The 24,529-nt window shown below is 40.5% G+C and overlaps 1 protein-coding gene across 9 annotated transcripts in view; it reads left to right on the top strand.

Annotated features, from left to right (window-relative positions):
* Cask (peripheral plasma membrane protein CASK) overlaps positions 1-24,529 on the top strand; it is a 266,805-nt gene that overhangs the window by 93,110 nt on the left and 149,166 nt on the right. The window contains exon 1 of one of the 9 annotated variants that reach the window (XM_076316664.1): positions 12,529-13,760. The exons of the other annotated variants lie outside the window; for them this stretch is intronic. Within the exon in view, the coding sequence (XP_076172779.1) occupies positions 12,942-13,760 (819 nt within the window). The 5' untranslated portion in view covers positions 12,529-12,941. Of the gene's footprint in view, positions 1-12,528; positions 13,761-24,529 lie in introns of those variants that run through there. 9 annotated transcript variants of the gene reach the window in all.

Here is a 24,529-nt window from a genome sequence, read left to right as displayed (position 1 = left end):
ACCTTTTTCGTCCATTTGTTCAAGTACCACGTGCTCTTAAATTCTTCAACCGTTTTTCAGATCACTCTGTACTATCTGCGTGTATTCTGAATAAGGGGAATGAACCGCAACGGAGTTTGATCAGCCAAGTAGAACAGTCTCCCCTGTAATTGTGTCAAATACCAAACCGAGTAGAATTTCAAATTATCACCCGAAGGTTTTTATTTCGTGATTCTTGTTTCTCTGTTCTCCGCGTATTGGTTAATTCTTCCCCGTGAATATTTTTCGGTAAAATGGTAGCTCTTTTTACTTTCATTGAAAATTTCCATCCAAGTGGTCAATATTTACCATCGTTGTATAATAATTCTTGGAAAATCTAGAACAACGCGTCGAAAAGAATAAAAGAAGATTACTTCGGTATCAAATATATTGTTAAATTGCACGAACAATTTTCAGTGTCTGTGTACCTCGTACTTTCGTCTTCATTTATATTTAATCACGTCATACACGCCTCTTCGAGTTAATGTCGACTTCATTGTGGATACATTCATCAAATCAACGAGTTATCGAAATCACAATGATACGGTTAACGCAATGCACCGATTGCATTCATGTTTCATATCGATATACATATGTATTTGCGATAAATCTTTTAATGCGCCTATCGCTAAAGCTTCGACATTCTGATCGGCATGACAAACGGGTTTCATAGGCAATTTCATTGGCGAATCACGCATCGCGATTATCCCATTCAAGTCCACGGTATTATTAATTCGAATTTTCACAGTTGTCGGCTATCGCAAAAGTGATTTCCATCGTTGTAACCCTCTCTACGTCGAGTGATTGCACATCCGTTTCGTCGAAGGTGAAGCTTCAATTTCTAGAAAAAGTCTTTGACCATGGTCCAGACAATGATAAATGATTCCATTCGGTCGCTAGAAGTACGAGAAACGAAATTCTCCATTTCTTACTTTTAGTGACAGGTACTAGTACGTATTTTGGTACCATTGATACATCTACGTTTGAAATTAATATTTCCGTGATAAAACATTCGAAGCAATGTCTTTGAACAATTTGAGAATTACCGAGAGAATCGAAAAAACTATCTTGAAGAAAATTAACTTGATATTTTTATATAACTTTGTATTAGTTATTCAGAAACGTAATTTTTCCGTATATGAAGTACTGATAATAATGTATTCAAATGTAAATGGAGTAACAGTTCTGATTCTATGACACTAAAAATAATAGCGAGTCGAATACAATTTAAAAAATTTTCCAAACCAAACAGTGGACTTTTAAAGATGTAGTTTCGTAAAGATTAAGATTACTTTCGCGAGAAAAGAAAAGGTGATAAAAATAATACAGCACTTTTCGTACTTACTCTATGGAAGATAGTAAATAAGGAAACTGTGGCGTTAATGTAAATACGTTAAAGCTTTCCGCCGAAAATTTCTTTATTCTTTCGCACCAAAATAATCCTCGGAAATTTCATTTCTCTCTTTGGCCAACTGGCAATGGAGAAAGTAACGGCTTGACGAAAACGCTAAATTAGAAAGTTTCGCGAAAGTTTCGTTTATACCCACCGTTTTCACCACGTGCCATGATGAAAATTATCTCGCCCCTGAAGAAAGTCATCCATTACTTCCGCAGCGGAAATTTCCATTCACCGAAAAACTTCCACCCTTGTTTGCTCACGAAGCCAACTTACTTATTGTGGTTTCGTTTTTACGCACTTCATAAAGTTCTTTTTTTTTTCTCTCTCTACGAGGAGCCGTATTCTTTTTAAGAGCGAGTACCTTACATATATTGACTTTTCCAGTTTCCACGTTCACGGTGAAAATCGAGAGTGGATGTAATTTTCTTTAACGAGTCCCAGTTAAATTTGCAATTCCGCTCCAAGAGCACTCTGTTCATTGTAGTGGCAATCATTCACTTCTGTCGAAAGTTCAAATGCTTCGATTGTTCGCATTTCGAAAAAAATGATCGCTCTCTATATTTTTTATCCGAATTCGTGATCATCTTTCTGTGGAGTGTCTTACAAAATGTGGTACAAAAGGTCGATGAGCGATTCTTGTGAAAAAATGAATGGAAATGTGGAAGCAAATTTTATAGTACGACTCTTTGTTTTCCAGGAATTGAATTTTCAAAATTTATCGTATACACGTGAGATTGTCCGACCATTACTCGTTGTTTTTACGTGGTGGTATTTCTAAACATTGCTAATGGTATGGTATTATTTGTTTTAATTGGTTCTGATTACTTTAAAGATTGCCAGACAATTACATCAATAATAATAGTAATATATCTTTGTTCCAGAGAATAAGAAATTAGTCACTGAGCGAAAGACAGAAAAACAAAGAATACATAGAATTTTCAATGTTCAGAAACGTCAAACTAAATGAAAAAATATGAGTAATGGTCAGACGTAATGGCCACCCGTAGCGAACAAATTTCCAAAATCGATTCTCTCGAAAACAAGACCATGCATACAAAAACTGTATTTCACATTTTTTATTTATTCTCCTATGTAGAATTATGTTCCACCCTTAGTACCTACCTATGTCCCTCGGGGCACTCTGTATACAAAATTGCACGAGAGGTGGTGTAATCAGAAACGAAATGACTCTCCGCTTAAAAAATACACCAAAAATATAGACTTTGAAATTTAAAACGTACCTCCTTGAATTAATTCCGATTCGATGCGTCGCGCTATCGAGTGATATCTTTTTCGCAAAAAGAGAGAAGGAAAACAACACTAACCCGTTATCGCGTAACCAGGTTGATAACCCCAGAAAGAATCCCTCCGAAGCAAAATCCGCCCAGATTCGGTCCCCCATCGAGTTTAATTTTCCCATCGATCAATCCTCAAACGTATAAATATCCGCGAAATAATTTCTTTTTACGAACTTTCAAAGAGATAAAATAAAATTCATACAATAGAGGGTTAATCGCGTTCGTCATTAGGGAGGAATCTAAATTGCTCTTCGATCTTCAATCTCGAGGAGAAATATTCCGGGCTTCTGTTTCCACCGGTTTATCCTCTTTATTAAGCATTCGTGCTTAAAGTCGATAGTTGTGATTAAACTCTTAATTGCGCCATTCAGTTACCGCGTACCATCGAACGTGAAAGAATTCCAGCCGTTTAACCAGCTAGCGCTGAAAGTTCAAAATGTTTACGAGTAAATGCCTAACTGGCGCCACGGTATCTATCTTTAATTATCATTCTTCGTTGGTTAATCACAAGTTCGACGGAATAGATGGCGAGTCGAGTCGTTAATCTTCCCTAGCGTAACCACGATTCCCCCCTTAGCTTGCATAGGACCACATTTTCTGTACGTGCGCGTTTCTACTCCTCTCTTATGGTCGTCTCTACCGAATAGCTTCCTCTGCTAACCGCCATTGACACGGGGCCGCGTAAATTTATCCGCGGCTGCAATTTACGTATACCATTCTGGCAGTTCACGTTACGCGACCTGTTTGCACCAGAGGTTAATGCGTTCCTCGGTCTGGATAAGGACTATTATTTTTCGCCTTCCCGGTGTTTCGTGAACCGGATTTCTACGGTATTATTAACAAGTTGACTGTTACGTCACGCAAGTTAACGTTCCCGTTATGGAAGTATCATCGTTCAAACGATGACGTACGATTACGGATGACCAAGTGGCTCCTGGAACCGAAACTTTCGGTCAAATTGGCCAGAATATAGATAACTAGGTACGAAACATAAATCGTGTTATTTGTTCCACGATCGATGAGTGCATTGCGCAAGAGAAGGTAACCTGAATCTTATCTTGATGGTATTCTAGAGCGACGAGAATTGCAATATTCGTATCTCGACTATTTATTGGTAACGATGCTAATTTCGGGTGTAATTTTGTTGGATGAAATGTACACGTAAATGTATGGATTTAGTAACGCGAAAGTAAAAGTTTAATAGGCGTACGAATATTATTGAAATACGAAGATGTGTAAGAAAAGAAGTACGCAATGGGAATAAATATTCTCGTACGTACGTGATTTATATTTTTGATCGTTATCTTGATATGCTTTACAAATTTCCGGGGTGTCTCTATTAATGAACTTTTAAATGAATTTTTAATATTTTAAAAAATACTTAAATACATCATTTCTCTTCCGGAGCATATTGTTAATAGAATAGCTATTTTTAACATTTATAAATTGTATCTAAATTATACGTACTGTATCGTTATTTTTCCATTCGATTTAGATACTTATCTACTTATAGTCGCAAAAAATACTGAAGTTGTTATTAATGCAATGTAAGTATATCTCGAAAATATCGTGTATTATTTTGTTGAAAACAAATGTCTCGTATTTAAAAATTTCTTCGATTATTGAATGAAAGGGTTTACTCCTCTTAACGCGCGGTGACCTTTCGTAACGGCTTTTGCCATTTTTACGTTCATGGTTAAAGAGTAAAGTATCGGTTCAAATTGCTTAAGGTTATTCTCTCATGAACTTAGTAACGGTAAAATTGTGTTTACAGCAAGTGTCAGAAATAGTAGATCCTTATAATAATTACTTGGAGCATAGGGTCAAATGATTGCCATCTTTCTAGATATGTTTTATACATTTACTGAATCTATATTATATAGAATGCTATTTACACGTACATAAGGATGCAAGTAGTTTGGTACATATACCATTTAAAAGAAATATTCGCACACGTGGCAATTATTGTTAAAAGAATACGTCTATGAGTAATATGTCAGATTTCAACTTTGACCTTTCTCTTCATTCACGTTTTCAACGATTTACTACTGAAATAAAAATATATTATCCCTTGACCTGCAATATGTGGATCTTGAAAAACTGGACTATCATCGAGAATATTAAAAATCAAGTAAATTCGACGTTCGTTTAAATAATAATGTGTCTAAAATAATAGTGCATCGAAGATTTCTCTAATTATGAGACCGTCTTTGTTCTACAACAGGAGTGTTGGTTCAATTTCCTCGAATTTTCAAAACTTTGACCACAAATTACGTACAGGCCAAAATGGGCATTCAGTGGAACTTTCTATCTCGCAACTCGGGGAGCTCTAGAGCTAGTTATCAACACAATAAACGTTCTCCATTCAGGATCGAATAAAATTATAATATTTTCCGCGGCAAAGGTTGAAACAAACAGCTTCGAAAAATACTTTACGTTCTCTTTATCTTGTCAATCTCAACAAATATTGTAATAGTAATTTCCATTTATTTTCATAGTTCAATGTAGAAGTACATGGAACTTGGAACATTACAGAGATATGGGAATAGACGGAACTTGGAATACTTTAGCGAAACGCTAGTACATGAAGCTAAGAATCCTTTCGAAGCTATAGCTATTCTAACTCTACTTTACTAAAATTCTCCAAGTCTAATTTATTCTCAGATTCTGTTCTACGCTGTCTTACAATCTTCGAGAGGAATAATCGAGCAATACTTGCGACTTCAATATCTGTTCCCTTCCATCCCTCGATTAAAATTACATAAAGGAAAATAGAGCTACCCATGGTTTAAACTTTCACAGCTTACAGTGTTACATTTACTTTTATATCTCGAGGAACTATTCTAAATTCGCAGCCAATTAACTCGATATTACTCACGACGAAGGATCGTTCGTAATACCGATTATCAGGTCTCACTGGAAGGAGATTACAGTGAGCAGAGCCATGAAGAGAGATGGAGTAAAAATTCCATTGATCTCCCTTTGCAATCGTGATTACTAAACTGAAGAGGTAGAAGGAATTCTTTCGATGTCCCTTTATATACGTTGTAATTTATCAAATTAAAAAGACAGAAGGAATCAAAGTTTTTTCTCTTTCGATCTTCTCGTTTCGCTCTGTCGAGCAATCACGTTGTCGAACGAAACAAGGCAAAATTGGAAAAGACGCAACACGAACCGTGGAACGGTCCCTAGTCGGTTAGTTTCGTTTCGTCCTAGTGAACTCGATTGAAAAGAATGATAATCGAAGCCACCGAAACAAGTGCTCCAATTCGCCCCGTAACGTGTCACGGGTCACGAAAGCGTGGACACGACTTAGGATGTCCAACAACAGAGAGGGTCCACCCGATTTCGACGACTTTCGTGGACAGGTGTGCGTTTTCTCACCCATCTGCGTTCGAAACATCTTTCCCTGGAAACGGGCGCAGCGGAGGATAGCAACTGACCAATCGAGGCAGCTACACGGTCGGTCACTTACTTATGCAACTGGCAGTAGTGACCAGAGTAAGGAACAAGGGAGCGAGCGAAAAAGAAGCTGCTTACTCGACAATTGCTCGGCAGAGCACAGAAATTCGTTCACGGTGGTTTTAAGCTAGATTAGGAAGCTTGTTAGACTAAGCTCGAAACTAAAGATTTCGTGGCTGATACCCTCTCTTCGTTGAACGTCTGTGATAAACCCAAAACTAAGCTTCGGAATAAAATTAAATACATCTACTAACGATAGATAAAGAGGACACCTACAGGAGGACTCTCACTCGAGACTGTCCCACTTCTCTGCTTGATTGTGAAGGCGTTTCATTCATTGCATGCCACGTCGAGCCTCACTATCCTTCTACTCCTTTTGGACTGCTTTTCTTGCGATCTATTCTTTACGGTTAACACATAAATAAAACCACGACGAAATACCTAGCTGAGAAATCTAGAAAAATTATTGGACGAAATATTATATCGAGATTAGCTACTTTCTATGTTGCATGTAGCTGAGAGATGATAGAAATTGAAGGAGTGGTGAGAAATAAGGCAGAGTAAATAATTATACAAGATATGTTATAAATTTCAACTGGGGAGTGAGAAAATATTACAAAGTACAGGAAAATAAAATGGTAACCGATATGTAAAATGGACATAGGATCAATGAATTAAATAATGTACATATTTAAAATCGGTTGCATTACAATATTGAAAAGGGATTGACCGGTGCTCATCGTTGTTGATCAGTTGTCATCCGTGTTCACTATACGTCAGCAATGGTCAGTACTTATCTGACGAGGTCAAGAGTATCCGAGGATCCTCTGGAGCTTGGTCCATAAGTCGCGAGGAGATCTTTCCACATAAATACATTTCAAGTACGATGTGAATCGATTCTCGAACAAATTCTGTCTCTTCCATACAGAAAAATCATAATCAAGGACAATTCGAATCGATTATCAATCGGATTATTTCTGTCCTCGTAGCGAAACGTCTGATAAAATCAGAATTTTATTCTCGCGGAGCGTTTAATTTTTATTCATTTTGCTTCTGGATAGAAGTATCATTGCCAAACGAGAATTAAAATCCAAGCTTTTATAATTTTATAAATTATTTCGTGTAGCGTGTGAAAAGATATTAATTGATTCTTCTTCTAGACGGTACAAATTATTCCCTTTCGAAAGAACAGTACGGTCGCAAATTCACAAATACAGTGTTTCACATATAACGAATATATGTAACGAATTGATTCGTTAACCGTCTCGATACGTCGCAAACGAGACTCGAAAAAAAGAAATGGTTGTCTTTCTGTAAAAACCATCGTTGACAATGGCGTAGTATTTAACGTTGCGATACATCCAATGTTCTCGTATCTTTCCTACACGATACTCTTCGATCGTCTTTGACGAGCGCTCAAATTCCCAAGACTGCTCATCCCCTCAAGTGTAGCACTCAGCCGGTAGAGGTGACACCAATCTTTTCCGTATGATACGAGACACGGTCTGAAAACTGGTCCAAGGTAAGTCCATCGAGGATTGTCTAATGCGTACCAGGAAGATCAGAAACACGATTCCACATGGTCTTGGAGGAGTAGTTTCCCAGTGTGTGCGTACATAAGAGGAGCGTACCGGTGTTAATGCACCTCAACATTCGTGTAGCGTCGAGTGGAACGTGTCTTTGTGTTTGGCCGATAACGCAAGGCGTGAAAGGTATACGCAAAAAGAGACGCGGAGGATTGTATTTCCGGCCAACAAAATTCATCGTCGTCAGATTCTCAATCTTTCCCGGTAGCGCTTTCTCTGCAGCGGTGACGTTGAGTGACGCATACTGCATAATGCAACGATGAGGTTATAATGAATGAATTACCCCTTCTCTTCGAGCATCTACTCAGAAACTATACATCGGGTGATTCACCTAACTTGACGGCCTGTAACGATATAATCTTCAAATACTCCTGAGTATAGCAATTTGCGTTGACGAACCGCCATTAATTTCATCACGGTCGTTGAATACGTCTTCTCATCGAATAAACAACACGTGCAAGAAATATCAACGACAATCAATATTTTCTTTACAAACGAACTTCAATAACCCGAAAATTCTGATTCTTTTTAAGTAGGTGGAAACAACCTTTAAAAATAATTGTTTCCTTGTCTCTTTGTGTATCTTTAAAATTATAGGGGATGTACAAAAATTATTAGAACAAGAATTTAATAGTTTTAAATACCTATGATCAAATATATACAATTTGTCCCATATTTTTATAGAGGTTTACAAATTTGTTAAGTTTAACAAAAATCAGAACTTTTTGGTCACCGAATCGTGGATAATATTTGCATATATCGTTTAATCTCATCGGGCATGAATTATTTTGCTAAAATTAAATACAAATTTAAAGTAATATTGACATTCGATATATGTCGTATTCCGATCGCAGGTAGTGCCAAGTCACTGGAAAATTTCATTATGAATATTTCTTCGTCGGATACTTCTCTGATAAAAAATGTCGGATATTTTTTCGGTCCATAGTGCTCGGTGTCCCATTCCGTGCACTGAATCAACACTATTTCGCGAGTTCCATGAAATTGATCGCCCTTTATCGTCACGGTTGTCGATGGAAATAAAAGGCGTTGAAAGGTAGATCGATGGTCGAGGGCAACAAGTGTTGAGAAATCTCACTGCTCGAAGGATACGTCAATAGGGGTAAAATGGAGACGAAAGGTAGTGTGTGGATACGTCTCGGTTGAAAAAGACGGAGTACTTGAAGCGTACACGGCGCGTGGGAATAAGATTATCTTTGCACCTAGCTGCCGGGGTCTATATGATTTATGGCATTTGTTTAAGACACTCGGTGCGAATTCGTCTTTCGTGGAATACAGCGACTCGCAATGTCGTTCGCGTACATGCTTTCACGTTCGAGGAAATACGAGTTTATCTCTTTTTTTATGTACACGAATTTAGAACGTAAACATTGTCGTCGCTACATCCGTTTATATTGCGCCCAGCCCTCTCTTACGTTTCTCAAACACATTTCGAAATCTCTGCATCGAATTCTATCGAAATCCAATTCTAATTTCTTCATTATATTTTTGTTCTTTTTCGTTATTAGTTCTGGAGCAGGTGAGAAGGTTGAATGTATTTGAGTAAATTGTACAGTAGATATTTAATAGTAGAATGAGATCAATTTTACAAGATTTTAAAGAGAAAATCGTGGTATGATTCAAAAAAGACTGTTCTGCTCTATCATTTTATCCAAATATGATCGTGTCGTAGGTGTGTTATGGTAAAAGTAAAAAAATTTTACCCCATCTCGAAAAAGAAACCCAGACCGAAAGAAAAGTTTTCAAAGGCAGTCAAGCGAAATATTCTGAGAACCATTCGGTCTAGAGGAACAAACAATGCTGTACAATACAAAAGAATGTAAAACGATTTAATAAAGTAGATGCGAGCGCGGAAACAATTCGTCGTTTATTAAGAAATGTGGGTTCGGGGACGAAACTTCGAAAAGCATTGCTTTTAAAAAAAGGCACGTGGCTGTGACGAGAAAATATAAGAATCATTTGTTCGGATGAAATAAAGACAGATGAAATTGGATCAGGGGGTAGGGAACGGGTACGGGGAGGAAGAAACGAGAAATTTGCGAACGAGACATGTTAAATCCACCGTTAAATTCGGAGCGCATAGTATTATGATTTGGGGGTGTATCGCGATCAGTGGCATTGCTGAGATTTGTAGAATAGATGGCAGAATAATAGCACAGCATTATATCAATATTCTAGTAAATAATCTCCTGGATTGCTTAACCCTTAATTGGTACGGTGGTTATTTTGTCACGTATACTGTACGATGGTGTCTGCAGAACTCCATATAATTATAATATATATCCATATATTTCTCTGGGGAATCTCATTTCACCAGTTACGGATTAAGGAAATAAATGACCTACAGTACATGGCAAAAATAACAAGATCGTGGTTGTCAAACAAGGGGTTTGAAATTTTTTAACAGCCACGTCAATCTCCCGGTTTAAACTCCATCGAAAACCTACGGAGTTTATCGAAAACGTCAGTAGTTGATTTTAACAATCGTCTTTAAAATTTGGTTCGATCGTTAAAAAAGTGCAAGTAAAATGGAGAAATATTTTGGAAAAATATTGTAAAATACTGGTGAAAACAATGTATCGAAAAAAATAGCTACTGTCCTAAAAGTGAAACGCGATTTATTTTTCATTTAATTGATGTACTATTTTTTTTCGAACGAATCTACGAGTCATTATATCTACTTGGAAAAGTTCGTTCCGCGGATAGAAGAGACCTGACCGTTTTTAATTGAAACAAAATGTGCAAACCAAAATAATTCTTACATTCCCCTCGATTGCATCGAACGTACGGAATTGTCAATATTGATGCATGCATGTCCACGCGTTTAATCGGACCAATGCCATTCGAGACAGGAACAGTTTAATTCATCGTGAGAACTGTTCAATGTGTTTATTTCGATACATAATTCCATAGGCTTTTAACCTGAAATTAGTATCTCGTATTTCTGTTCATTTCGAATAATTGGTTCTTTTATAAAAGAGTACGGATGCCGATATTGTAAATAAGCAACGATTAATAATCAGCTTCGATCGAGCCGCGTTCATCGACTTAAATCTTTATACAATTACAATTACAAACATTCGAGAGGAACAATCAAGACGAGAACAATCGTACAAAACAGGAAAGAAACTATAAAGTACAATGGCGAAGATACGTAAGACATCGACTATGTAAATTAAATTCCATACAAAAAAAAAAAAATAACATAGTACACGTGCAACGTGTAATAATTCCAATACGTACACCTGTCGCCATTTAAAACGAGAAAGAAATCAAATAATATTTCCCGACTCGATTATTATTTTTCTTCCCTCGAACCACACATCGACGATAGAAACTAACAGAGACCAATAATTACCCAAGCACAGTTTAATTCACACCCGACGTATCTTCACCGTTACTGCGTATCCGATTTCTCGTTCGTTGAACGTTAATTCCGCGGCGACTGTTACTTAATTTCGTTCGTTGCGAGAACAACGTCGAAACGTTGATAAAAGCAGCCGGTTCGCGACTGATAATTAGCTTCGTGATTAATTTAGCCGCGCTCGGAAATGGGAAGAGCAAGTTCGTTCTCGTAGCCACGGTAACACGCACCGAGGTACCCGTTAATTGTTCGGGGCAACACTTTGCGTGATCTTCCGTGTCAATTCGTTTAGGGTGAATCGTGTCGCGTACTTGGACCGGGCGACGGAAGCGTTACGGCCCCGTTGTTCGATAACTCGTGTAAAATTGGTTAGGATCCGTGAGCGTGTTTCCCGTTTGAATGGAGAAACGTAAACCGCGGAGGCTGTTATTAGCCAGCAAGACGCAGACGGTTGCCCATTCGTCCCTGTATCGATACCGATGAAACGATAACTCGGTCCTCGGTTCTTCCGCGGAGCAATCGTAAGCTCGTAATCGAATCGCAACACTTGAACATAATCAGCCGTTCGCGGCGATATCGGATCAATCCACGATGTATCTGGAAATCGGGGTTACTATGTACAATGATGACGCAGCACCGCGAGAGCCACCTAGCGTGGAACAATCGATCGTGTTTTTCCATTCGCGCGGTTTTAATGTGCGCAACACACATCGGGGCTCAATTTTCGGTTTCCCTCTGTCTCAGCTCTCCCTCCGTACGGTCGATCCGTACTATCCTCGAGTCTGTACGACGAATCTCGTACGAAACGATGTATCCGCGAGATATCGCGTGGCGCGCCAAGTTAACGCCACTCGAAAGTATACCGTTCGCCGCGTATCTGTAATCTCTCCTGTACGGGGTTGGTACGAACGAGTAGACGCGTTAGGTCCCGGTACAAGTGGAAAGAAAAACGCGAGGAAGTAACGCGAGCATCGCGCTAGGTGGAACGGTAGCGGAGAAGTGGTGTAAGACTTGGGGACGAGGTCGGAGATTGTTCCGCGCTCGTAACGGAAAAGGACGCGGAAAGAGGGGTTGACCGGTTGGGGTATACCAGAAACGAGTAGGAGTGGAGGGGAGTGTTACTGGATACGGTGGGCGAACATTGCGGTCCCTCTGGACCGAAGGAGAGAGCTTTACCACCGGTGAGGGGTAGGAAGGTTGCTGGTCGTAAGAGAGGACGGGGGACAGAAGCGGCGCCGGAGTAACGGAGGGGGATGGATAGTTAGGCGGTGGGTGGATAGTCGGGGGTAGTGGGTCGGTCGGTTGGTTGGTTTGCGTGGAGGAACTGCGCGGCAGTCGAGGCCGCGAGGCTCAGTGCTGGGGAGCGCAGCATCGCGATGTGTCAGCTTCTCGGTGCTGTCGTCTCACACGCTTCCTTTCCACGGTCCGGTTCACCGATTCATCGCGGGTTTCTCGCGTCGCGTCGCAATTCCCGCGCTTCCTCGTTCTCGTAATAAGATCGGTGGTAACGGTAAGCGGGAGATCGGTCGCCGCTAGTACACGGTGACTCTGCCGCTGTACGTCGTTCGTTTCCGTCCGTGCCGATCTTATATGAGTATCGCGATAAACCGCGTGTCGGCCGCGAGTGCGGTTTCGCGTGCGTGTGTACCGTTGGTGCGGGTAACGGTGACCTCGAGGGAACGACGTTCAACGACGACGATCCGCGTTACCATGAGCAACCCGCGGATCGCGGTACCGGGCAGTGCCATGTGGCCGCGGTCACCTTCATAAGACGGACCGCGAGACATTCGCACGCGATGGAGATGGATCCGTACGGGGTCGGTTGGCCGGTCCAAGGTCACGGTATCGGGACCACCGGGAACACCGCTGGAGGTAGCGACGGCGCGAACACGATACCCCGTTGCTGGAGCCGTGCCTGTAGATCGACCGAGCCCTCCCCGATGCGCCCGATCGAGCACGGTATGCGCTCGACCGAGGCTATGAGGTCGATGGAGTCCATGAGATCGATGGACTCGGTGATACGGCAACCCTCGGCCGATACGATGCGGCAGACCGTCGATCATCATCAATCGAGCCGCTCGATCGAGACGATCGGACGAACGATCGAGCAGATACGCACCGAGCAACCGCGTTCCGCGGTCGAGCATCCGGCGACGTCTTCCGCGATGTCCACCACACCGATCAGAGGCGACACCGAGCACCACGCTATGCGCGCCATAGAGCATCCGTGTCGGTTGAAGGATCACGCGAGCTACATACACGATCATCACTTCGGCCGGATGCACGATCACGGATGCCGTTCCGTCGAGCACGTTTCGCGTATGCTCGAACACCGTCTACACGAACAACATCCCGGCAGACCACCGATCGAGCAAACACCCTGTCGACCGATCGAACACCCACCCGTGCGACCACCGCCCGTCAGCTATTCCTGTCGACCTCTCGATCACGCTCCCGGAAGACCCATGCCGATGGATTGTGTCATTTACGGGCCGCATTCTCATCCACCGCCAAGGTTACCTACCGAGAGCCCGTTCCGCGTCAATTGCCCCGTGCACAGCCCCTTCCGGTACAGATTCCCCAACACCGCTGCTACCGATTACCATTCGCATCAGGTAAGACTCGAACGCGCCCCGCTCACGGAGAATCGATCCGCTCGGGGATTAACCGAGGAATTTTTTTCCATTTCGGACAAAAAAAAAAAAGAGAAACGTTGTTCTCGGCGTTCGATTCTTTTTCCAGTATCGTTTTATCGCGAGGGAAGTACGCAAAGTTTCAACGATCTCGTCGCGAGGGAACGATACAGGAATTGCGGAGACAAGAGAGAGAGAGAGATATGGAAACCGAGGTTCGCGAATTTTTAACGCGTTCGAGTTACAGTTTCGCTTGGTTACGTATTCGATGTTTTAGGAACACACGTTTCGTACGGTTCGTAAGGCGCGTAGAATTTTCCGTATGGTGATACAGGGGAGAGTTTGAGTCGAGTCTCCGAGGACGAATCGGAGAGAAAATGAAGGGACGTAAGGCGGAGGGGATTCGAGGATCTGGTACACGCTGCAGGGACGAAGAATTCATCTCTGCGGCGTATGTAGACGATCGTTCCGTGTACCGAGTACAGTGGACGGAAGGAACAGGATGGTACCGAGTGTGCTGGTTACGTAAGTCGCGAATTGAGAGTATGCGGTATGTCCTGAATAAGAAATGGAGATGGGAAGCGGTATTAAATTTTATACAGCGACCTTGTTTCTCCAGATGGTAGCGGCGCGTTGGGTCGGAGCGGATACGAATCCGCGCCGGTGTTATCCACGACGATTTACGCGATACTTTTTTAATTAAGGGGTCGCCCTGTCGGCGACAGTTCGAGAACGCAACGTACGGCCAGTTTGCAAATACGGTTTTCGAGAAGTGTCGTCCCGTGTTGCAGCCGCTCGTCAAAATTTCACGCGCAATTTGCGAATTTCACTCGGCCCGCGAGAACGCTCGTTCCGCGCGCAAGAATCCAACGCGGGAGTATTTTTTAACGAGCGGAATGAAATTCCGCGGTACGTTCTGAATTTCAGGGGCATCGAGAGACCATTTTTCTTTTTTTCTTCTTTTTTTTTTTTCTCGACGTTGCGCAAAACGAATCCTATTATTTATTTCACGCAACGATCGAGGATACTCTGCTGGAGGAATCGGTAGAAAAATATCCTTATTAACCAACGAATCGATTCTCCCGAAAATGTGGAATTTGTTTTTTTTTTTTGCTGGAAAGAATCGAGCAAAAACGTTCCAATTTTTCGATTCTTGAAAACTCAATCCACGAATGGGTAATATTAACATTTCGTTCCATCGCAATTGGTGTAAATTTATTTTACAATTGCTCCCTTTGGCTTGCACAAAATGGGGAGTAACTTGTGGTACAATTTTATAATTACCTTTGGCAATCTGTCGGTAGGAGAATAAATTGAAAGTTTTTGGAACGAAATTGCGTCCATGTTCCTCTTTGTTTTCGAAAAATTCTAATTTCGCGCGCGTGCGTTCGCTTGCATCCGGATCGGCGCGATCTTATTTAATTTATTGTTAGTGCGTGTTTCTGAAAGTCGAGACTGACACAATGGAAAGTAATACAACAGGTTTTCAGGCTTCATTTGTATCGGAGGTTAATGGTTCGAGTCTTTATTGTTCCAGCACGAATTGTTAGAAATGTTGCTATTGTCGTTTACAAATTTCTCGTTCGACTACTGTGAACGAACGGAACGATCGTATTCCACTGTCAGTCTTTAATCCGTCGTACAGTTTCACGGCAGCTTTGAACGGCAAAGGACTTTTAGTACCTTTTGCATACATTTTTCTCACTGAACTTCTGTCAGCTAAGTGCTCGTTATGTCACTCACCGACCTGAATAGCCCCAATTGAGAAATCGCTCGTTGCAATGTTCAGCTTTATCGTGACATTGTAGTAACTCGATAAACACAGAAATAAATCAGCCAGTAGAAGATATCCGGTGGAAAATGAATCACGTCACCGTCAATATTTATAATCGTGAGTAGAAATACCAACGAGCGACGGAATTCCATTTATTTTTTCACGAAAGGAGCCTTCACGAATTATTTTATATTTTCTGCACGACGAGCAAAGAAATATTGTTTCCTCTTCGATAAATTTGTTCGATGTCTTCTTCTCTTCGCGTAATTATTTTCAGCTCGAAGGAGAATAAACGAAGATTCTTTTATATTTTTTCTTTTCTTTTTACGTGGAAAAATTTCTGCTTCGAATGTTACGATATCGTGCGCTGATAACAGAACGAAGTGACAAGGTGGCGAAATACGAAACTGTCGCCCGATAACGAACCTCTTACTGTTTAGCGCGAGATTTATATTATCTTTATGCGTATAATCAGTAGCTCAGCGTATTGCGTTTCCTTTGAGGCGCTGGTAAACGAGATTATTCAAGTAACTGCAGTGTGCAGTGTTCGCGTTTAGAGGATGCGCCCGAAACGTGACCACGAGAGGACTGCATTGACGGATCCATTCATGATTATGGATTTTGGCTCGTGTTCCGTGCTTTTACAAAATTAGGAAAGGTGCACGGAGGCAGTCCAGAATGCACTCGATATCATTGCCCGAAATTTAACAAATTTCCAACTTTGTAGATAAAAATATGTTGCACGAACCTAGTTTACAAATAGCTTCCTCTCGAAGTAGATCATTCTATGATATAAAATCTCTTTTTCCAAGGTTTCTTTTTAATATTTAACGATGGAATTAATTCCAGATGCAATGTTCATTGCTGGCTAGGACGGTTTCTTATTTCGTTCAAAGTTCGTTTACTCCATTTGTATAAAAATTTAAATTTTTCGATCGAACACATTTGGAGACCGCATCTACGATCATTCGTGGTTGAATAAATTTTTCTTACGTTTGAAATAATTTATAAATTAACGACCCCAAGAAGAATTTGGTGCATGGCTAATTCTTCTTCTGTTAACGAGTGCAGATATTTTATTCTTAAACGCAGTGCTTAGTTTGGCCAGCTGTTCATAATACCTTTTAGAATTAATAGTGTCATCTTCTTGGCCCTCGTACCTTTTTCCTTGCAAGTTCTGTCTTCAGAGATGTCCTGTGGACCACCTTGATCCTTTATGACCGTTTCGTTCAGAATTAACGATGGTGGTTTCTCATAGTTGGGCCGTGGACGTTGCAATTATCACATTCTCAGTGCGATTTCTTGAACAACGATATTTGACATTTTTACAAGTACACTTTCAACAATGCTTACCAGTTATTATTGATAGTTAACATTCCTTTTATCGTATTTTACGTAACAATTCCTTTTACAAAAACATTTCACCATTATTACAGGCAACGATACACGTTGACACGATATAAATAGCAAATGAAAATTGAAAATATATTTTTCCAAAACTATCAAAGATACATTTCATTAGCAGAGATCATTATTAAAAATAAAACAAGAACAACATTGCATTAAGAAAATAATATAGAATGGAAATTCGAGGGAAGTAGACAGAGATGCAAATGATATTGCATCGATTAAACGAAGAATAATAAAATTCATTAAAAGTATGAGGCGTCAAAATGGCGTTATCAGTGATATAAGGTATTCTTTTCCGGAATCATATGACAGCTTACAAAGTGCTGGTATAAATCTGGATGTTGCGCAAAATGTAATACTAGCGGACGTGAGATTATCCTTCGCGTAAAATGAGAAAAATAAATATAAGAATAAAATATTTTTACGCGATGCTTGTTTGGCGAGAAAATAAATTTTAAAGATCATTGATCGATATGGTCGACACGTCTGCCCGTTATTCCTTATTTTTATCAATATTTTCTATATTCGTTACAGTACGGTATTGTTCGATTTCTATTTTCCAACTATTGGAAACCACTGATAACGCGCTATACTACATCACTGCCAATGTTTACAAATACCAATATAAGTAGAAATAACAAATAATGGGCAGACGCGTTAGCCAAATTATACTGAACCGCACGCGTGTGCTGTAAATTTTCGAAATTGATTTTCTCCAAAACGATACTTAACCTGCCCAATTTTATTGTACATTTTCGATGTATTGTATTTTGTCACGAAGAATCATTCCTGAGTCACTGTTCCAACAATTTGCGGAACGTTGTATTTTCGTTCGGAAAGAACGATATCCTGTCGTTATTGTATTTTGTTAAATTATCAACTTTGAGTTACTATCGTTTTCGATATTTATAAAGTAACTGTAATTAAAGCTTCGGTATGTTTTTGAAATAATTCGAAATTGAATTTTTGTAAGTTATCGTTGGGATTTAAGCAACGCTACAGCGCAAGCTTCAAGAACGAGGAAGCTACCTTGAGAAACGGCAATATTGTTGCGAAAGTAATATCGTTTTTGTTATCGTAAGCGATGAACGTAATAGTTGCGTTACGAAGGATACATATATAGGCAAGAAATCCTATAGTTAAGGGTACTTCAAATTTTTCATTCGTTTCAATTTTTTTCGGCGGTGTTTATGCGCGTAACATTTAATTTCTCCAAAATTGCAACGTAAGAGGGTTAATTATTCCGTCTTTTAGTTGGGGTAAAAAGCTCTTCTCGTGCAAAGTCGTTTAAGCTCGCTTTCGCGAAGAGTAAAGGAGAAAATGAATTTATTCTTGCTCTGTAATTAGTGGTCTCAGAGTGTGCACGAATTTCCATTTCGGAGCTACAACATTTGTTTCGCGGTGTTGAAAACAATCGAATGAAATTATTCGTTTCCTAATATTTTCGTAACGAACTTCATTTCGGTCCGTGAATGTTCACTCCATTGAATGAGCGCTTGTTTCGTTCAACAGCGAATGAAAAACTGTTTCTTCGACGATTAATGACGCTCGTTACATTTTAAAATCTCGATCGGAGGTATTGAGAATTTTTTTTTACAGCTTTCTTGACTCACAACTATCCATTTTTTTTGTTCTTAAATTATTAATTATTAAGTACACTCCATTGGGTCCAATGTCGGGTACGTTTCCTGCGAAACTTTTACGGTTTTCTTTCATCGCAGAGCCGTTACGGTATTACGTTTTTCTCGCGCGTAAAAATTCGCCATTAAACGGGATATATTAAAAACTTTCTTTTATAAACTGCATCGAATTGCTTTTAACGTCTCTCCTCGAAAGTCCGGCTCTAAAAAATCGAATTTCGTCCCCTTCTGTCGTTCGTTTCTCGCGATACAAAGCGCGGCAAGGACTGCGGTAGGAGAAAAAACTGGGAGACTTTTTGCTCAAAAACAAATCGAGCGTGTGAAACGATTTTTTTTTGTTATTTTTACACGTAGCTTCGATATCGAGAATTGCGGTATCGAAAATCCTACAGACACGCGTGAAATACTGTTCTCTTTGATGGATCGAACGGTGCGAAATAAAATTTCAAGATAACGATATTCTCTAAGAGATGGACAACAGATACGATCGAAACGTAAAATAAATAAGGAATCACGTAGAAACTGCTTATTAGTTTGATCGTCCAGCGAATTTGTTTCTTTTTTTCAACTCACATTTATCGGAAAATAGAATCGTTCGAAGGTAACGGTTCGTTCGATTTTAATTACCGAACGTATCGATTTTTATTCAAACTCTCGTTTACATCCTCGCGTGCAAGGTGAATCTGCACGAAACAACGTTTCCCAGGGCAAACACGCGCGGAACAATTAAAAAGGGTCGTTTCTAAAGGGCGTCTAAATTATATTCCGCACCGTGTCGCTCACGTGAGAACGTGGCTGCAGTGTACGTGCACCCCTTGGTGTTTCGCTATTATTTTCCTCGAAAACAAAGCCACGTGTGAAAATGTTCCGTGCTCCGTGTTTTCGGTGGATCATCTGTCACGAATTTTTTCAGTGTCCTCTGGTAGGCATCCGTTTCGTTTCTTACTCTGTTTTTGTTTATCGTCATAGGTGAATGTACAGTCGAATCATAGACACACACGCAGTTGAATATCTGGCTATCGTGTGTCACCAGCGAACGTCCTCCGTGACGTTACACGATATCTTTATATATCGAGTTCCCGGATATTCCGTCGCTCTCTTATCCTCTACAAATCGGTCGAATTTTCCTGCAGATCGGCAGCGTTCACTTTGATCAATCATTTCATCGATATCGGGGATTCAACGTTTGCCGAAACCATAATAAAACCTTAAGAGTCGATGCAGAATGATCGATCAGACAGAATATATGAAACGAAACTCTAATAGCACTCACAGAAGAAACATCACAGCTCGATGCACAGAGCATTGAAAAATATTGCTCCTTTTTTCTTTCATTGACGGATATGCACGTTCAAGGGGTGAAAACTGCCCCCGGAGCCCGAAATACGTGTTTAATTAAACGTCTAAAAAAAAGTAACGGGCACAGAAACGAACATTGAATATGAAAACAGTATTCGAATCGAAATTTCACCGAGTTGTAAATGTCGTCACTCTGACCCGATGCAACATTTTATAAAAGATGATACGATTCGTATCGGACTCGCGATCAAATTGATTTCGTATCCATTTCCTTTCATCTCCGCTAATATTCACCCATAACGTTGAGGACAGTTTTCGTTTCTCAACCGCAAAAAAAAAAGAAAAAAGAAAATCGTATCTAATATTTTTCAGTGCTTCCTCTGCGCCAAATTTATTTCTCGCCAACGATTCAATCAAATTCGTTTCGTATCCATTTCCTTCCATCTCCGTTAATTTTCACCCGTAACTTCGACGATACTTTTCGTTTCTCAACCGCAACAAAAAAAGAAAAAGAGAAACATCCTACCTAATGTTATTATTCAATCAAATTTGTCTCGTATCCATTTCCATCTATCTCCGTTAACATTTCTCCGTAACGTCGAGAATACTTTTCGCTTCTCGAGCACGGATCTCAGCCCCGAAAAAAAAGAAACGAAAGAAAAAAGAAAAGAAAAAAAAAACGTATCTAATATTTCTCAATGCCTCGTCTGTGCCAATTTCGTCCGTATCGAAGATCGCCAATTGGACGATGTTCCTCGTCAGCGATACAGTATTAGTGCTCCTGAACTCGACTCTCGGTCCCTCTCGACTAAACATACAAACCATCATCGGTAATCGAACTCGAACGGAAATCAGCGTCCTGTTTATGAAGTCTTTTGCACGCACACATCGAAACCGGCTCGCTTAGACGTCCTTTGTGCTGTCCTTTCTGTTTCTTCGATCGATCTTGAAACGAACGGTTCGCGATGCTTTTCTGACGTCGCGTTTACGATCTACTCGTCTACATTTACGTGCTCGAAATACGAAAGGACAAAGTGCACCGATTTCGCGAGTTTCGTCGATTCTCGGCCGATAGGTTCTCAGTGGGACCAAGGCAAAGGGAATATCGTCTCTGTATCGTTGTCGTTGGGTTTCGTTCCAGCATGGAAAATTCGCGTTTCCTATGCAGACCAGAACACGACTCACGATCGATGGATATTGGCGGCGATTTAAGCCGGTGATTCCCCCCGAAATATCTTTCTCTCCCCCGCAGCGAAACGCGATAACGTTTCACGTTCCAATTTCACCGATATGACCACCGCTCGCTTCGTGTACCACGATCCGTCATTTCGCGGATACGTATCCGCGAGCGTACCCACCGCGGGAGAACGTCGACGAGGAGTTAATAATATATGCGATGTGATTGGATGTAGCTTGGTTTCGTGCATCGCTCGTTTGATGGCTGAAGGATGCCTCCCGAGCCGTCGAATGGATCGCTTTATTACGGGGCACGTGTCCCGCCCTCGTGCGAAATTATTTTTCATATTGTGGCCGGGAAGATCGACGACCACTGGTCGAGATTATATCCGAGTTTATTGAAAATATTAAATCTCGTTGTAGAAACGATTGGCGAAGCTTGCAAGAAAGTAGTGTCACTTTCGACCTCTATGTTTTATAACCGTCTGTAAAATTTGAAATTGTTTTTTCTTTTTTTTTTAGATGTTTTTAAAGTATTAGAGATATTTAAGAATAGAAAAGTTTTAACACTGTTTCTTGAGACACGACGGAGATCGTTTGAAGATGTTTGCGCTTCTAGTGTTCCGTAGCAGGATCGTTGGTTTCGTAGCTCGAGAATTGTCGCGAAACGTTTTCGATGTTTGTAATTTTAAACGATATATATCGCAGAGAGGTGCTTTTATTCACTAAGAAGTCCAAAAGTCAGACACGCTACGAGGTGTCGGTAAATACACTTACGATCGAATCGTCGACAAACACGCAATAGTTAGATTCAACCCCGCAACAAGAATATGGCTCGTAACGATGAAACAATTGCTCAAGTTCGCGCAGAAACTCTCGCTGATCGTCGTTTAATCGTTCGAGAAATTGCTGACGAGGTAAACATCTCTATTCTACCGAACGATTCTCATTGAAGATCTTGCCACGACACGGTTCCAATTCGGAAAGAAATTCCTACGGTGTACCATTCTCGTCTGTTACTCGTGTCTTGGCCCTGGTGACATTTTCCTATCCTCCGTAGTCTAAGTGAGGCTAAAAGGGAGAAGATTTGACGACGTTGACACAAGCGAAACGAACGTGACAACGAAACACAACAGACTCTTATCGAAAGACTTTTAGCGATGTTTGCAGAAGTTTGAGTACACGTTACCAAGGAATAATTTTAACGAAGGCTATTAGCGTTCAACTTTGACATACGGTGAATTTCGTTTGAAATTAAACTTCCTTGGTGTATTTTCGTCGTTCTTGAACCAGAGTTGGATGAAAATTGCTTTCGTGCGCATTTCCGACAAACTAGGAAATTGTTTGACGGGGTACTTCGATTTTACGCGTCTCGTTGGAACTACGTTCGTTCGCGTTGAACGTTATTATCCGCGCTGTATATTTTAATGGATTGGCCCGCGTTAAACGAAACAACTAATTTGTTCGACAAAGTGTTAAATATCACCGAACTGCGAACACGCGTCTCAATGAAACAGCGGGAGCTTACTTTCTCCGAAATGTCATTGAATTTTCAAATTAAGCGGCAGAGTAGCGCTACTCAATTATATACAGAGTAACCACTGTATTGTTAACAATGCGTCCAATAAGCGTGATGCAGTGACAAGTAATTGGTAACGCACCTAATTAGCGTACATTAACCGACACGGTGTAATTAACTATAATATAAATATACCCCACTGTTTTGATTCGCCGTGATTTCTCACTGATCCTCTCATTAACATTTGGCTTGCAAATTGGGGGACACAGAACACTCCACGACGGGCAATAATGTATAATACTTTGATAGATTCATTTATCGGTAAACGCGACGATCCCTTTGAAACTAGACGAGCGGTAAAATACAAATTTTTTTTATTGTAATTTCGAAGTATTGCGTCGATTCTTTCCTTGTACTCTACTGTGATATCTTAATGCTGACTACAGTGCAGTGTAATAACATTTCGGTGTAATAACATTATTATACCGAAACCACGTTACATGATTCTCCGAAGCTCTAAGTATTACTTACTAAGTAATATTTACAAAAGCGGAGATTTAGTTACAAGAAAGAAAATTACTTTGCCTCTGTTTTCAAACAGGAAAGAGAATTACTTTCTCTGTATCTTCGAAAAAGAAAGAAAATTACTTTCTCCGCGTTTTCAAGATAGAAAAAAAGATTACCTTTTCCGTGTTTCGAATTCCAGCTTTCGAGTAACGAAATTGGGACACCCATACCACTTGAAAAAGTCCAACAAGAAAAATGAAAAGAATACACCGAGACGGAGCAACGGCGAGCGAGTCTCGCGTTACATAAAAATAGAAATTATTCGTATTTTTCGCGGTATCGTTACGTGAGTGCTCTCGGAGGATTTTTGATGTTTTTACAATGAAAATGAGTCTAAACACGACCTCGTTTCGGTCATTTTTAATTGTAGTACGAGCAAGGAATTTCCAGAAAAACACCCAACTACGTATAATTAAAAACAATCCGAACAACGGAGTGTTTGGACTCATTTCGATCGCGAGAATCTCGCCAATTAATCGACGATACTCTCCCGAAGATCTAACGACGAATAGATAAATTTGTATTTTCATCGTGGCATGAAATTTGACCTCGTCGGCGTATCTTATCGCTCACGGCCATACGTTCTTGGTGTGATTTCGGTTAGACTATCCGATATACGTGCTTTGGGATTCAAAGGCTAATGTCGGATTTTTTTCGTACATTGTTACACCGACGTGGTGAATTATGAGGAGCTATACGAGCGAGATTACGGCGATGTAGGGTAACGGAAGACAAGAAAGCAAGTAGGAATCCACGAAGATGGTCTATCCATAGGCTGTTGTCTGATTTATCGCTTGATTGTGAAATTCCCGCGAGACGGGAAGGCTTTGTTTCCAAAAACTGCCGAACTGTCGCGAAACTTCCTACCGAAAGTGGAATATAAAAATTCGAATTTGAAATTCCATCGAGGATACACAGTTTCTTCCACGAACAAGTAATCTCAATTTTGACACACGCTGTTGTTATCGATCGTACTGTATACGTTAATCTATATTTCTTTAGAATCTCGCGATTGCTATTTTAACCGACATTCGAACGAATATTTCCACAGGAATATATCGATACAATTTGAAACATCGAAAGTATTCGTGTCGGGAAATATTAACTCTGCAAACATTTCTAATTAGCAATAGGTTAGGCGAGGAACGTGCATCGACTGTTTGTACAATACTTTTCGTTCGTTTGGATTCGAGCCACGCGATGTTGTTCGGTATCAGCGTTCCATACGCGAGTAAATAAATATTTCCTTCCGAAATGGAAAAAGTTCCAGATGGTAACGATAGTTTCAGCTCGGAAGACTCTCGACACAGGTGTTGGCCGTGGTTTCATCTTGCTGGTGCACGATCCTTTGACCGTCGTTTTACAG

This window comes from Ptiloglossa arizonensis, chromosome 7 (genome assembly GCF_051014685.1).
Source record: "Ptiloglossa arizonensis isolate GNS036 chromosome 7, iyPtiAriz1_principal, whole genome shotgun sequence".
NCBI classification, from domain to species: domain Eukaryota; kingdom Metazoa; phylum Arthropoda; class Insecta; order Hymenoptera; family Colletidae; genus Ptiloglossa; species Ptiloglossa arizonensis.
This window is presented reverse-complemented; position numbering and strand designations above follow the sequence as displayed.